The 13,784-nt window shown below is 37.6% G+C and overlaps 3 protein-coding genes across 3 annotated transcripts; 2 read left to right on the top strand and 1 right to left on the bottom strand.

Moving 5' to 3' along the window:
- Window positions 119–2,902, bottom strand: LOC105174721 (laccase-7). Its single transcript, XM_011096909.2, has 6 exons — window positions 2,715–2,902; window positions 2,286–2,437; window positions 1,962–2,206; window positions 1,641–1,769; window positions 571–1,527; window positions 119–480 (listed from the first exon to the last, which is right to left on the bottom strand). Exons 1-6 carry the CDS (start codon window positions 2,808–2,810, stop codon window positions 350–352), a joined length of 1,710 nt encoding a protein of 569 aa, XP_011095211.1. The 5' UTR covers window positions 2,811–2,902; the 3' UTR covers window positions 119–349.
- On the top strand, window positions 4,587–7,387 carry LOC105174515 (transcription factor MYB1). Its single transcript, XM_011096644.2, has 2 exons — window positions 4,587–5,073; window positions 5,897–7,387. Exons 1-2 carry the CDS (start codon window positions 4,785–4,787, stop codon window positions 6,823–6,825), a joined length of 1,218 nt encoding a protein of 405 aa, XP_011094946.1. The 5' UTR covers window positions 4,587–4,784; the 3' UTR covers window positions 6,826–7,387.
- On the top strand, window positions 11,012–13,458 carry LOC105174514. The gene is made up of 2 exons (XM_011096643.2): window positions 11,012–11,902; window positions 13,141–13,458. The coding sequence occupies exons 1-2, from the start codon at window positions 11,433–11,435 to the stop codon at window positions 13,376–13,378; spliced, it is 708 nt and encodes a 235-aa protein (XP_011094945.1). The 5' UTR covers window positions 11,012–11,432; the 3' UTR covers window positions 13,379–13,458.

Here is a 13,784-nt window from a genome sequence, read left to right as displayed (position 1 = left end):
AATAACTAAATAATTTGGTTTCATAGATATATACGGGATTTATATTAATATCTGGACTATTGATAAATCTAAAAATATTGTATCATGAGAGCCCATTTACGCCATAACACTTTTCATCAAGTATTCAATTAATGTATATAAATAAAAAAATTATGAAGGATTGACTGCCTCACAAATCAAATTTAAACAAATAAGACCAAAAGAAAATGCTTACAGTGTGACGACTTTATTATGATACATTTAAAAAATAACAATAGAAAAAGAAAATCAAGGCTACAACTAATAAACCACCAATTGGTAGATAGATAACTCTAACAATGGAATAAATTAACATTTTTTCGCAACATAATCAGCATTTGGGAAAATCTAGAGGAGGTGGAGGGAGACTTGTTTCTGGCGTCGGCCCATTTTCCACAACGAAAGCTGTAGCTAAACCCCAAGGCAAGTGCACGTCCAAATGGCAATGTATAAACCACACACCTGAAAATTTAAAGTATTTTTAATTACACACATATTTGTATATTTGAATTTATTTAATGATGTAATAAATTGTATTTTGAGAATATTTACCTGGGTTGTTTGCGCGGAATCTAATAACGGCCCATCCTCCCACGGGAACAGCAATGGTGTTACGCTCTTGTGGATTCACCAAGTTGAAGTTTTCAGCAACAATTGCGGGATTGTAGTTGCCGAAACCTTGAGCCAGGACATGGAAATTGAAGCCGTGCAGGTGAATAGGGTGACTTTCCACCCCAAGTAAAGCAGTATTCTGCAACACAACTTGGACCGTCGCATTGAACTTCACTTTCTTCACTTTGGTGGATTTCGTTGTTATCAGGAGCGCCTGATTGAAGCTGTTACTCGCGTTCGTGTAGTCGAATTGCAGTGGCGGAGTGTCGGGAAAATCAGTGGTGTATATCCCATCAACATTCCTGAAAAACGCCTCAAGCATCGACAACTTGGTGGGTAGTTGGAAAGATGCGTTGTTCATGCTGGCGGCAAGCTTTAGCCCAAACGGGCCTTGACAAGAGGCATTCCCTGGAGCATCACAAGCAACAAGGTTGGCACCCACAGTCACGAACATGTGTTCGTCGATTTGACGGGGGACTCCTGTCCAGAATGGGCTGCTAACTAGCCCAGTTATATTGCTGAAAAATTTGTGGGCCGTCGGGGTGTCATTGAAGGCCGGAAGGACAGGCATTATGGGCCTGGATGCTGTGGTTCCTTCGTAGACTATGATGCCGGTGGTTGTGCCGTTGACTGCTGCAACACCTGCTAAACTAACGTAGGGATTTGCTGCCATGTAGTATCGCCCCGGCGTTTGATCGGCTGTCAAGAGGGCGTCGACGGTCTGGCCCGGAGCAACTACAACGACGTCGGTGATGTATGGGTTTGTATAAGAAGCGTCGACTCCTACCACTGTCATTTCGTGATTTGCTATTTTGAAAAATAGCTGGTTATTGAGTGCAGCGTTGATTATGCGGAGAAGATATGTCTTTCCGTGCACCACTTGTAACCTATATGTGTCTGTACAAATGAAAATTACATGTCTGAAAGTTTCTACGTGAACACATTAACATGTTGAAGATGTAAAAATCAAACGTTAATTAGAAGTTGTGTGTGTGATGATATCAACTCACGCCTTGATGAGCATGGGTAGAGGTCTCCGGGCCAGCCATTAATAGTAAAAGCATTGGAGTCAATAGGTGGAGCTCCGGTGGCAGTCGCTTGATTCTCCACATCGACAACATTATCATTCCACCACTCCCCTACAATACCAAACTTACTTTTATATTAGAGACTAAATCTTAAAAATTATAAAAACTCGTAGCATTGTAATTTTATTTTATTAGGTTTGTCGTAGTTATAATCACATAGATTTCAAACCTGTCAATCAAATGAAAAATCAACCTTTTAAAATGTTACAACTTTGTGAGATTATGATGGTATTTATTACTCACCAAGGAGAATTGGGACTTCCCTATGTGGCTTTGGAAACGGATATGAGCGACCGGATCTGGGGCGGATAATTAGGGCTCCATAAACCGTGGCCCGGAGCCATTGAGAGTGTGCATGCCACCAAAGAGTCCCCTCTTGCCTGGTTACGTTAAATCTGTAGGAGTAACTCTGTCCGGGCCGGATCGGGCACTGGGTCACATACTCCGGCCCATCAGCCCACCCGCTGAATAGTTGCAAAATTCCATGCCTGCAATCACATCAACATCGTTCATTGATTTAGTGATGATCTAAATTAATTAATTTGCATGAGGTAGGTACGTACGTACCAATGAATAGTCAGGTTGTAAGGCGACTTGTTAAAAACGTGGACGACAAGGGTGTCACCCTCTTTTACTCGAAGCGTTGGCCCCGGAAGACTGCCGTTCACTGCAGTGATAACTTGATTTCTGCATAGCCGATTCACTGTCAGATTTTTCACCTGTGCGTATGTAATATTGTGAAAAATCAGCATCCCCTCCATATTTCACTAATTAATTACATATATAAGTACTGCAGGAGATTAATTTATGTGAAACTAGAATGGAATTTCATGTTAATTTCACAAGAAATTAATAATTAATATAATATGTGAGCATGCATTATTCAAGTGCATTATATACGTATGTGAATTTTTTTCTTTTTCATTTTGTCGAGGTCGAAAGTTTTTGAATAAAAATGAAATATATATATATATCCAAGATCATCGAAATAATTACATGAAACGAATGCTCAACGATGGCAGCTGAAGCAAATGATGAAGTAGCCAAAAGAGCGAAGGCGAATGCAAGAAAGAGCCGAGGGCGTGCCGCCATTGATCACTGCTATATATATATATATATATTGATAATATGGAAGAAATTAAATTGTCAAGCACATGAGTACAAAGTAGTACTTGAGAGATTTATTATACAGAAATGAAGTTGAGAAGTATGTGTATTTATAGGACAAATTAAAGAATTGAGAAAGACGGCAACCGATGCTGTGTTTTTTTCTAATTACTACATAGAATTATTACTTTATTTGATTTGTTCGAATTTGGTTTCATGATATAATATAATTAATAGAGTGTCGATGATGGAGTTGAAAACCAAAAAATAGAAAAACTTGAAACGATTGCGTGAAAGAAAACTCTGAAACTCCATTGGCTGATAAGATAATGAAGAATTCATGTAAGGGCATTTGAAAATTAGGTGTTTGTGGAAACTTCGTTACCTAACAGATTTGAGTTGGCCATCAACGAAGTTATATTAAAAGTCGTAGAATCATTACTTTCCAACCAAAATCTGAGTGTTTTTTTCTTTCTTTCGTTTATTTTTCTGTGATGTCCGCTACCTGTGTTTTTGACTGTTTCTTCTTACATAGTATTTGATATTTCTGTTAAACTCAACATTGGACATGCATGTTAGGATTAGCTTATATATAATCCAGCTGCTGCACCCTCAGGTTTTGTCTATGATATTAATTTTTCAAGCGAAAATTGGGATTTGATTCATTTCTGCCCAGCTATAATTATTTGACTTGGCCTGGGAAATATTACTGTAAGATTATCAAAATGTCGCCAACAGTATATTATGATTGAATTTTCTATGATCTTGGTATTGTTAAATTTCCTTCTAAAAGTCCAAGTAATTTTCTTCCTCTAGCTGTATAAGTAATTGATCTAATTATGATAAAGACTTAAGAAATATTTTTTTTAAAAAAAAAAAAAGTTAAAATGTTTCCCTTAGATTATATATATTTCCGAAAATTAGTACACACTTAATTATAAATATTATTGTCAGACGACATCATTAATCAGTGGATCAAGAACTCATACAACAATAATATTAATTAATTAATGTGTCCCTGATACAGTCAATTAAACATGTTAAAAATAAACTTTTGTGGGTTGCTGTCGTGATGTTCGTTAAAAGTTTGGTTAACGCCGAATCCTAAACTATGTTTGTCATTAATTAGGACAGATGAGGGCTGGTCACTTGCTTGTTGTTTAAGAAATTCACCATCCATAACTACTACAAAATCAACATTTTCTACTCTTATTATATATTTATGTAGTATTGATAACGATAAAACTATGAATAAGTGCCAGGTTTTAACGATTTTTTCAAACTTTTGGTCTTTACACATTTCAATCGCTCAAGTTTCTCACCGCATAGAAAATTTTTCCTTGTTTTCTTGGGAGACCAGCCGATGTGTGGATCCTCTCCATCGATCCTCTGTCTCATGTATAATTTGCGCAATCGGAATAATATGATTTTTACCATGATTAATTACCATAATTAAAAATAAAAACGTGATGTAAAATAAGCATCAACTTATTTTATTTATGCAATTTGAGATGTTTGGGTAGGTATTTTTATATTTTAAGCCCCTCTTGTGAGACCCCTATTAGACTTTTTTATTTTTCGAAAAACTTTTGCCAGCTAAAAGAATTATTGTTAATTAACTTTTAAACAAGGCCTTAAGATTTGGGCCCACATTACACAAGAGGCCCAATCGTTCGGCTAATAGATGACAATACCGGCCCGTTCTTATGGCAATTCGATTAGCTTTGGTGGAGTCGCGTTCGGACTACCAACGTTTTATTTGAACTGCAGCGAAGAGTAGTGAATAGTGAATAGTGGTCTCGTCGGGTAATCATCTCTGCTTTACCCGCGATGCCCTATGAATTTATTTCACCTGTCAACTGTTTTGAGTCAAAACAGTAATGAAAACATCTCTGGGGGGGTTCGGGTCTCAGAAATGATATACAATTAAATTCAAGAGCATTAACATCGAATAATTTAATGGAGACGGACACTCCAGCAACGCTACAGGTGCAGGCCGACGGCGGCGCCGAAGAAGAAAACAGTGTAATGCTCGGAGATGGCGCTCGGGTGACCAAGAGGCCGCTCGACCGAGTTAAAGGGCCGTGGTCGCCGGATGAGGACGCTATGCTAAGTCAACTTGTGGGTAACTTCGGGGCCAGAAACTGGAGTCTCATCGCCCGAGGAATTCCCGGCCGATCGGGAAAATCTTGCCGCCTCCGTTGGTGTAATCAGCTCGATCCTGCTGTTAAGCGCAAGCCTTTTACTGGTAACCTCTCACCGTCCACTGAGTTGTTATGGCATTTGTTTTGTTTAATCTGCTGTGTCAGTGCTTGTTTTCTGATTAATCATTGAGGAGTCTAGTTCTTTCTCTATCGGTTTCTTTCTTTACCAAAATTGGCTGAAAAAAATGGCGAAAATTTGAATGCGGATGTAAAAACTCTCTCTTTCTTATGAATTGTTTTCTTCTTGTTGGAGCTGCAGTCCATTTCTTTGAATTATAGTTTATCAATGGGTATGTGACTGTCAATGTCCGGAGAAATGGAACTAGGAGCGCCTTAAATTCAATTTCAACAAAATTTTCATCAATTCCAATTCCACGAGCCCAATTGTTTGCATTGAAAAAGGTATTGCAGAACTGCAGCCAATTGAACTTGACTTGTATAGAAGTACCTACAGTCAGAAGATGTGTTGTGTCTTTGTCTCGTTTAAACCAATGACTGCTGCAAGCTATGTTTCCCATCTATATCATTTGAGTCTTAGAATTTATTCATGCTAATTGAGGTTGCAGGATGTTTGTTACCTCTGATTATCAACATTGGCCTGACTAGGAGCTAGCACCGGGAATTGTCGCTATAACCCTCTTGAATCTCAGTTTATAATTCACAGATGGCTGGGAAACAACGTAATGTAACAGATTGATGCTTAAGAGTATCGCAAACACCCAAATGTGAACTTAGAACCACCTGTCTGCTGTCATGTCTGACAGTTATGACATGCTTAATAATCACCAATTCCTGTTCAATTTTAAGGTTCTTGTTATGAAGCTTACTCGCTCTTTTAATGGCTGATCGGGACTCAAATTATTACAGATGAAGAAGATCGTATCATACTTCAGGCTCATGCCATCCATGGAAACAAATGGGCATCAATAGCAAGGCTATTGCCAGGGAGAACAGACAACGCTATCAAGAACCACTGGAATTCCACATTGAGGCGTCGCTGCATGGAGCTAGGGAAGTCTAAGTTGGAATCCAGCAATGTGGCAGAAGATGCAAGTGTTGAAAAATCAAAGGCATCTTCTGAAGAAACACCATCATGTGGAGATGCAAACTCTTTCAAGTCCAGTGAAGGAAAAGATGTGAGTTCTTTGGAACTAATAGATGATAGCCCACATGAAGAGAGAGCTCAGTCTGAAGTTCAACTCTGTGAGAAATCAGTAGTCCCTCCTACTCTATTTCGTCCTGTCGCTCGCATTAGTGCATTTAGCGTTTATAATCCTCTCGATGGAGCAGAAAATGTATGTTTATCTCCTAGGTTAGTTTCCTTCCAAGTGCCCTATCTCCAAGCCTCAAATCCAGATGTAGGAATCTGTAAATTGCTCGAAGGAGCCTATGCTGACCTATTGGTACCTCACCGATGTGGCCATGGTTGCTGCGAGATTTCCAGCAAGGTAGCACCAGTAGGCTCATTGCTGGGCCCTGAATTTATTGACTATACAGAACCTCCATCCTTCGCAAGCCACGAATTGGCAGCATTAGCCGCAGATATAAGTAATGTTGCTTGGTCTAGGAGTGGGTTGGAAAGCAGCAGCATTAAAGCAATGGACAATACAGCGTGCGGGTTATTCTGTGGCAGCAGTAATCAACAAATGAGACATTTTGAGGACAGTGGAGAGAATGATAATTCGAGTTTTGAAGTGGGAAAAAGTGAGTTAACGGGCATCACTCCTGATGCATTATCAGCCTCGATGAGTAGGCAACCTCTACTAACACAAGATGAAGTTGGGGGTGCTGAGTAGATTTGAGCAATTGCATTTGTATGATTTACCAAAATCTGATAGCTATGTATGAATTGGACGCAATGAAGATGATTCTGCTCCTGAAATCTTTATTTCTCATGGGATTAGAATCATGCGATCAATATCTTTATTGCTTGTTGACTGGAATGACAAAGTTGTGAGCATATAAGAGAGCTGAATTCGCGGTCCCATCAATGGTCTTGATCAGAAGTTGATTAGTGTTTGCTTGTGCTAGTAGTAGAATCATAAGATGGTAGGCTGTGTTGTGGAGGTGAAGATTCAGTTCAGCAGCAATACTTAACAGTCTTTAGTCCATTTCTGCTGTAGGTCATTTTTTTTTTCTGTTTTGGTTTTTTTTCCCTTAGGTAGTTTTCTTGTGACAGACCCATTGAATCCTGTTGTTTGTTTATGTTCTTTGCTAGTTAACTAGTTAAATGCCCGGTTAATCTGATATGGGTCGAGAAAGTTCTAGTGTCTAAGATACCAAGTCATGGTCTTAGATCAATTGACTGTAACGATCTTATGTTCTTTAATGGTTATTCTGATCCATCTTGTTCTTTTAGATACGAAATTCTTCCATCCGGATTTCATTTTGGTTTGGGCAAACGGAGATATAGCCCATATGTTTCTCGTTTTAAAGCATGAGTGTAATAAGATTCTTACAGAACATATATTAGTCGTATATTAAAGAGATCTGCATGCATTATTTATGTATTTGGCACCATGTATACGCTTTCTTTCTCGCATCAGCATGGTGAGAAGCTGACAGGGAGGAACGCGTGGTATGTATTATAACTTAACCACTACCATACTTATATCCTTGACTTCCCATTTTCGGTTCATACCTAAACTGCACCACACTGTTCTCCCGCTGTCTTGAGTGCAGCTGGACGGAGTCCTGGAGAATTCAGTTTTTTGCATCTGATTACTGCCCAACTACCCATGTCAATGGGCGTGACGTCCAGCATCTCTAAACAATTGGATTATCATCGGAAAGAATGACTAAAAGGGACCATAATGTCATTCTAGAGTCGATGGATTAAATATGTTGTGCCCTAAAATTACTCCACGAATCAAAACGGGTAGTATGATAGTGATAGATTGTAACTAATCTCTCATCTTAAATGCGAATTGATGACATTTTTGTGACTCAGGAATGACGTGAGCGGTGAGGGCATAGAGATGTTGTGTAGGTGAATTTGTACGTAAATCACTATGATATCATCATTATCATGTGTTAATTCAATAATTAGAAATCATATTAATAAAAATTTACATGGGCAACATCCAATTCCTCATTAAGTAGTTGAGTAGTTCAGAGTTGATGAATTGAGCAGTTAATATCTTTCCTAGTTAAATGCAAATGGAACATAATGATTGACAATCAAGCCATTAAACTTCGGGGATGAAAAATTTGAGGAATGAATGAGACAGGACTGTTGAGCGTGCTGATTGGTGCATGATAACCTCACCCACCCAAAAACACACAAGACAATTATGATTGTTAGTCCACAACCAAAGGAAATAAGATTTCCCGTTGGAAGGATAAGCAGTGATGGTATAGGTTTGAGGAAGTGTCACATCTGCTGTTTGGGTTGGGTTGGGTGGGTAGAAACGGAATATTGTGACAGAATGAGAACCCCATTATGCATACAAGATCATGTTCTCTGACTGCGTCCCTTCATACTTGGTATTTTCTGACTGTCGTTTCCAAACTGACACGCCCATGTGCGTGAGAGCAAAACAAAAGAGGAGATTGATTAATGAGTCGTTTGGCCAATCTCAGAACACCCATTCCATCTCCTCAACTCAAATCAAAAAATCAGTTTATGTTACTGGAATGTAAAATCTGGGTTGAACTTTTGACGTGTAAATTGAGAAGCCCACATCCATGTTCTTAATTTGGTGTTGTTACGGCTTTTAGTCTCATGTGCAGTAGTGTTGGTTTAATTGGTTCACTTTAATTTGTTATTATGTTGAAGCCGAGGTAAAGGGATAGGATTAGGAATAATGAGCACGACCATGACGATGGAGGAGTGGGTGAATGGGAATTGGTAATCTTCATACCTCGTATAGACATATATTATTTCAATTTTAATAATTTGGTCATCAGAATATGGGTGCAGGTGTAGGTGTAGGTGCAACAGCCCAAAACCCTTCTTCCACTGCCCTTTTCATTTAATAATCTAATAATAAAGAATTATTTTTAATGTATAAAAATATGATGCATCTCTCTCTCTCTCTCCCCCTACGTACAGTTCACTTTTTCTGTTGTTGGTAGAAAATAATTGACATTATTTGCTGGACCCACGGAGAAAAAAAGGAAAATTAAAATATTTATCACACTCACACAGAATTAATTAATAATGACGAAATGTAACGTATTATGTATTTAAATTATCATTAAAAATAAGAGAGGTGGCTGTTGCATCCAATACAAGTAACGTATGATGAATCTTAAATACTTGAAAAAAATAAGTTAAGGAAATTGGCATTTGATTTGCATTGCACCCGCAAAAGTCAGAGGAATACGGGAGGTGGTCCCACCTTCACCCCTTCATCCTCAGATCAGATGCGTGTCTTCTGCACAACAAATCAGTTCACGCCCAGACTTACTGCTCCAAGTCCCACACTAGCACTGCTCCTGCTCCATGCTCCACTCCCATGACCCATCACAATATCTCAATATTTTTATTAGAGTTGAGGGTATGCGTATTTTGTACAAACCTCACCATTCATTGCCATTTTCTTTTCCTGTGATAACTTTTATTTGACATTTAATTACTTATACTAATATTTGGAGAAACAAAGTTCAGTACAACGTAAATAAGTAGTAAAACATCATCGACATTAACTATGAGTTCAGATACAAATATATCGTCATAATTTATATTCAAATTTTTAAAATTAAATATACATTAAAGGAATTTGATAAAGCAAAATAGTAAAATATTACCAAAAAATTGATATGTTTCTCCATCATTGGTTAACAAACGAGCTAATCTCATAATCAATCTCTTTTCAAATATGAAGACATTGATTGTGACCTTCTAAAATTAGCAGCAGAGAAAGAATAGAACATTTCCTTTCACACATATGTATTATAATTACTAGATATATAGTATTGGTAGTATGAAGCCATATCTTTGGCTGGTGGACCATAATGCACGCACCATACGTATCTAAGCTTGATCATCATGATTCAGAGACTCACATGCGGCTGGCCTTTAATAATTTACCTAATGGACATATGTGCACCACCTGTAAATGGACATATATCCAAGTTTCTATTTAGTATTTCATGATTATCTCTCTTTAAATGTCATTTTCTACGTCTATTTTTATAATAATTTATTATTTATTTTGTTAAATTTTAAATTTATATATAAATTGGAAAGAGGTAATAAATTGCATGCTATAAACATAAAAAATATCAATAATTTTTAAGAAAAATGCAAGTATTGATGGTTAGAGGTTAGGAGTTGGCGTGTGAGATGGGTAAAGGTCACAAAGTCATTTATGAAGCACACTACAAAAGTGATTATGATAAGTCATAATTATAGCCTAATCAAAATACAAGCACTCCAACATCCCACCCTGCAAAAACAAAAACCCCAAACCTTCCACCATCGAATACCACTTAACTTTTTTGTTTTCTACTAAATAATTCTGTCTCACACGTACACTGAACATAATGACGAGTGCCTTACTCTGTATATGCAATTTTAATTCTTTGCCATTTGATAATTACGCAAGTGATTATTTATTTGTGGTATAGCGTAATTCAGCAGCTCACAATCTTATTATGTATGATTATTTAGTATTTTACTTGCTCCAAATTAAGATGAGACTTTTATGCTAGTTTAGTTTAGAACTAATCTCCTCCTATTTTCACAAACCAACTCTATGGAAACTAATTTTCATTGGTGTGAATAAGTAAAGTTAAAAATTAATTTCAAATATAAAACAAACTCTATTAGGATTTGGGTACGGACATTAAAGAAAATATATTATATAATAAGCGTAATATATTTGGTGAACGATTGGTGTATAACATTATATTTGTCATATAATTGATTTGATTTGATTGAATTCGATTATTTTTTGGAATAAAAATTTTCCGAACAATAAATGTGTGTTTTTTAACGTTGTAATTTGTTTTTCTTTCCTTCTTAAACTCTCCTTTATTTCTCAACTCGTAACCGAAATACTTGGACAATTTCTTTTTTCTCTGTACTTTTGTGTGGGAAAGAAAATAGGAGTCATATTCAGTTGCAGAACAACCATGGGGACTTGAAAAGGTCACCTACTCCAATACTCAACTCCCACATTATACTCGCAGAGTTCATCAATGGACAAACACAGAGTCTTGAACTCATTGAAATCTCAACGCCCATGATGAGGTTTTTCAGGGTTCATTCTTGCAGACCTTAATCGGCTTTCTGTGTCTGGAAACAGGCCTTTCATTCTCATCTTTCATGTATACACCGAGATTGAAACTTTAGCTTGTTGAGTCAACAAATGGGTTCTTTGAAGATTCAATTTTGAAGGCTTTTTATACGCTGTTTGTGCCTCAAAACAATAATTTCGGCTTCTGGGTCCTCAAAATGGCTACTTTAGAGATGTCCCACATAGATTTGGAGTGCGGATACCGGAGCTCCGGAGGAGGCCGCGGCAGCGGCGTGACCAGTGAAGTGGAGGAGGAGGAGGAAAGTGTTTGCTTCTCAGACGCTGATGACGGGTCTTGCCACTCTCAGTTCTATTCCACTGCTGATGGTGATGGTTCTTATGATGATTACAGCTTTGCCTGTGGCTCCGAGATTTTGGAGGATGAGGCCATGGAATCTAGGAGAGTTTCATCAGTAGCTGATCCTTCTGACTCTGTGGATTTAGAAAGTGGTGAAAAGAAGGCGCATTTGGGAAGCCTTGAGAGAGATTGTAGGATTTGCCATTTGAGTTTGGTGAGTAGTAGCCCGGGTTCTGGGATTGCCATTGAATTGGGGTGTTCTTGTAAGGATGATTTGGCCGCTGCTCACAAGCATTGTGCAGAGACTTGGTTCAAAATCAAAGGAAACAAGTGGGTAATTTTTTATTATCTGTTGATCATAGTTATAGTCTGTCCTGAATTCGCTGTTTCTGAGACGGTCAATTCCATTGGTTTAACTGTGTCTTGATTTTGTTTCTACTGATCACTGTTTCAAATTGTTAGAATTTCCATGTTTGCAACATTATAGTACTTGGTTATTGGGAATATTGAGTTTAGTAACGCTGTATTGGTAAGGCTGATAAGAGAACATAGTTTTGGCAAAAGACTCAAAAAAAAAAAAAAAAGTGATTATTAAATACAATGAGGGCAAAGAGTAAAGCAAAAGACAGTAAAGCAGTTGGAGCAATTGCTTAAGTTTGTTATAATCTCCATGATTCCTTTATGTTATGTCTTTTCAATGAAGTTTAGCTGCTAGCTCATTCTCGAGATTCTCTTTCTTTATCAAAGTGAAAATTTGACCCCCATTTGGTACATCCATTTTTTCTTGATTATCGTTTGCTGGCCTCCACTTTGTGATTTTTATTCTTCATCGTTGGATTCCAAAAACTCTATTGCTTTACATGCTCAATTAGAGGTCCATCACCTCCTGTATATTCGATTGATCTCAGATTCTTCACGTAAAAGGTGTTTTACCATGCTATATTTTGTGTAAATGAGGTGAATGCATGTCAGAGTCCGACTTTAGTCTCAGAACTTCACATACACAATTAACAGTACGAGGTTGATACGAGAGGTACCGTGTAGTGACCTATAAATGCAAGAAGAAGTGGATGCCGATAAAATATGATGCTACTATATGTGATAAATACGTTTACTATCATGATTAACTCTTATGCATATTAAGTAGACTATCCAAGTGTAATAGCAATGTTTCTAGACGCTCAACTTTAAACCAAAGATGCTTCTGGCATGTGTAGTTTCAGATGCTTTTAAACCATGGATATCATCCAAGAGAATAGAGATCATCTTCTGACAAGTGAGGAACTACTACTTAAACATACGCGTTGTTGGAGCAACTGCATATTAATATGCTTTGTTAATCTTACCACCAATTTGTTCTTATTTATAGTTTCTTTCTCTCGGACTATTTATTGTTTAAGCCTTTGGTCTACATTCTCCAGCACACCCTCCCCTCGACTCCCCCTCTTCATTTCTTGAAAGGAAAAGAACTCAAACATTGGCGCCTCTTGCGTCTTTCAACACATCCAGATTTGTCAATTTATATTTATCATTCAACTCTAACTATTATTGCTCTTCCTCATTCTCAGGACTTGTGAGATTTGTAATTCAATTGCATGCAATGTTGCCGGCCCTATTGATACTGAGACTATACAACAAGCCAGTGAGAGTAGCACGGTTGTTGCGGCCACATCCTCAGCTCCACCACCCTCCATTTCCGAAAACCGAACGTGCTTAAACGGTCACCGGTTTCTTAATTTTCTTCTTGCTTGTATGGTATTTGCATTCGTCATATCTTGGCTTTTCCACTTCAACATCCCATCTTAAGTATTTTGTGAGGGTGCTTGTGAAGATTGTAAAGATGATGCCAGATTTGATATATTGCAATTATGAATTAATAGGTACTAGTAATCATAGTGCTGCATAAATTTATCCCGCCGACTACTTGATATATTTCTTTTTCCTTCTTCATTTTTCCTTTTGGGGCTTGTCGGGGGGTTTTAGCTGGGCACAGTGATCATTGCGTTCATTGGATTAGCTATATTGTTTTGTACAAGTAACTGGTTCGTTGTATAAAATGTTGATGGTACAAAGGTGCCCGATGGCTGCTGCTACGCAGTTGTATGCCTTTTGTTAATCATAGCCGCAAATTATGTCCAAATCTCAATGTACCTGTATAAATATTTTTGTTTTTATAAAATTGTAGGTACACACGTCCAAGAATATTAGTATA

This window comes from Sesamum indicum, linkage group LG11, assembly GCF_000512975.1.
Source record: "Sesamum indicum cultivar Zhongzhi No. 13 linkage group LG11, S_indicum_v1.0, whole genome shotgun sequence".
NCBI lineage: Eukaryota > Viridiplantae > Streptophyta > Magnoliopsida > Lamiales > Pedaliaceae > Sesamum > Sesamum indicum.
Note: the sequence above shows the minus strand (reverse complement) of the source record. Positions and strands in the feature narration are given on the sequence as shown.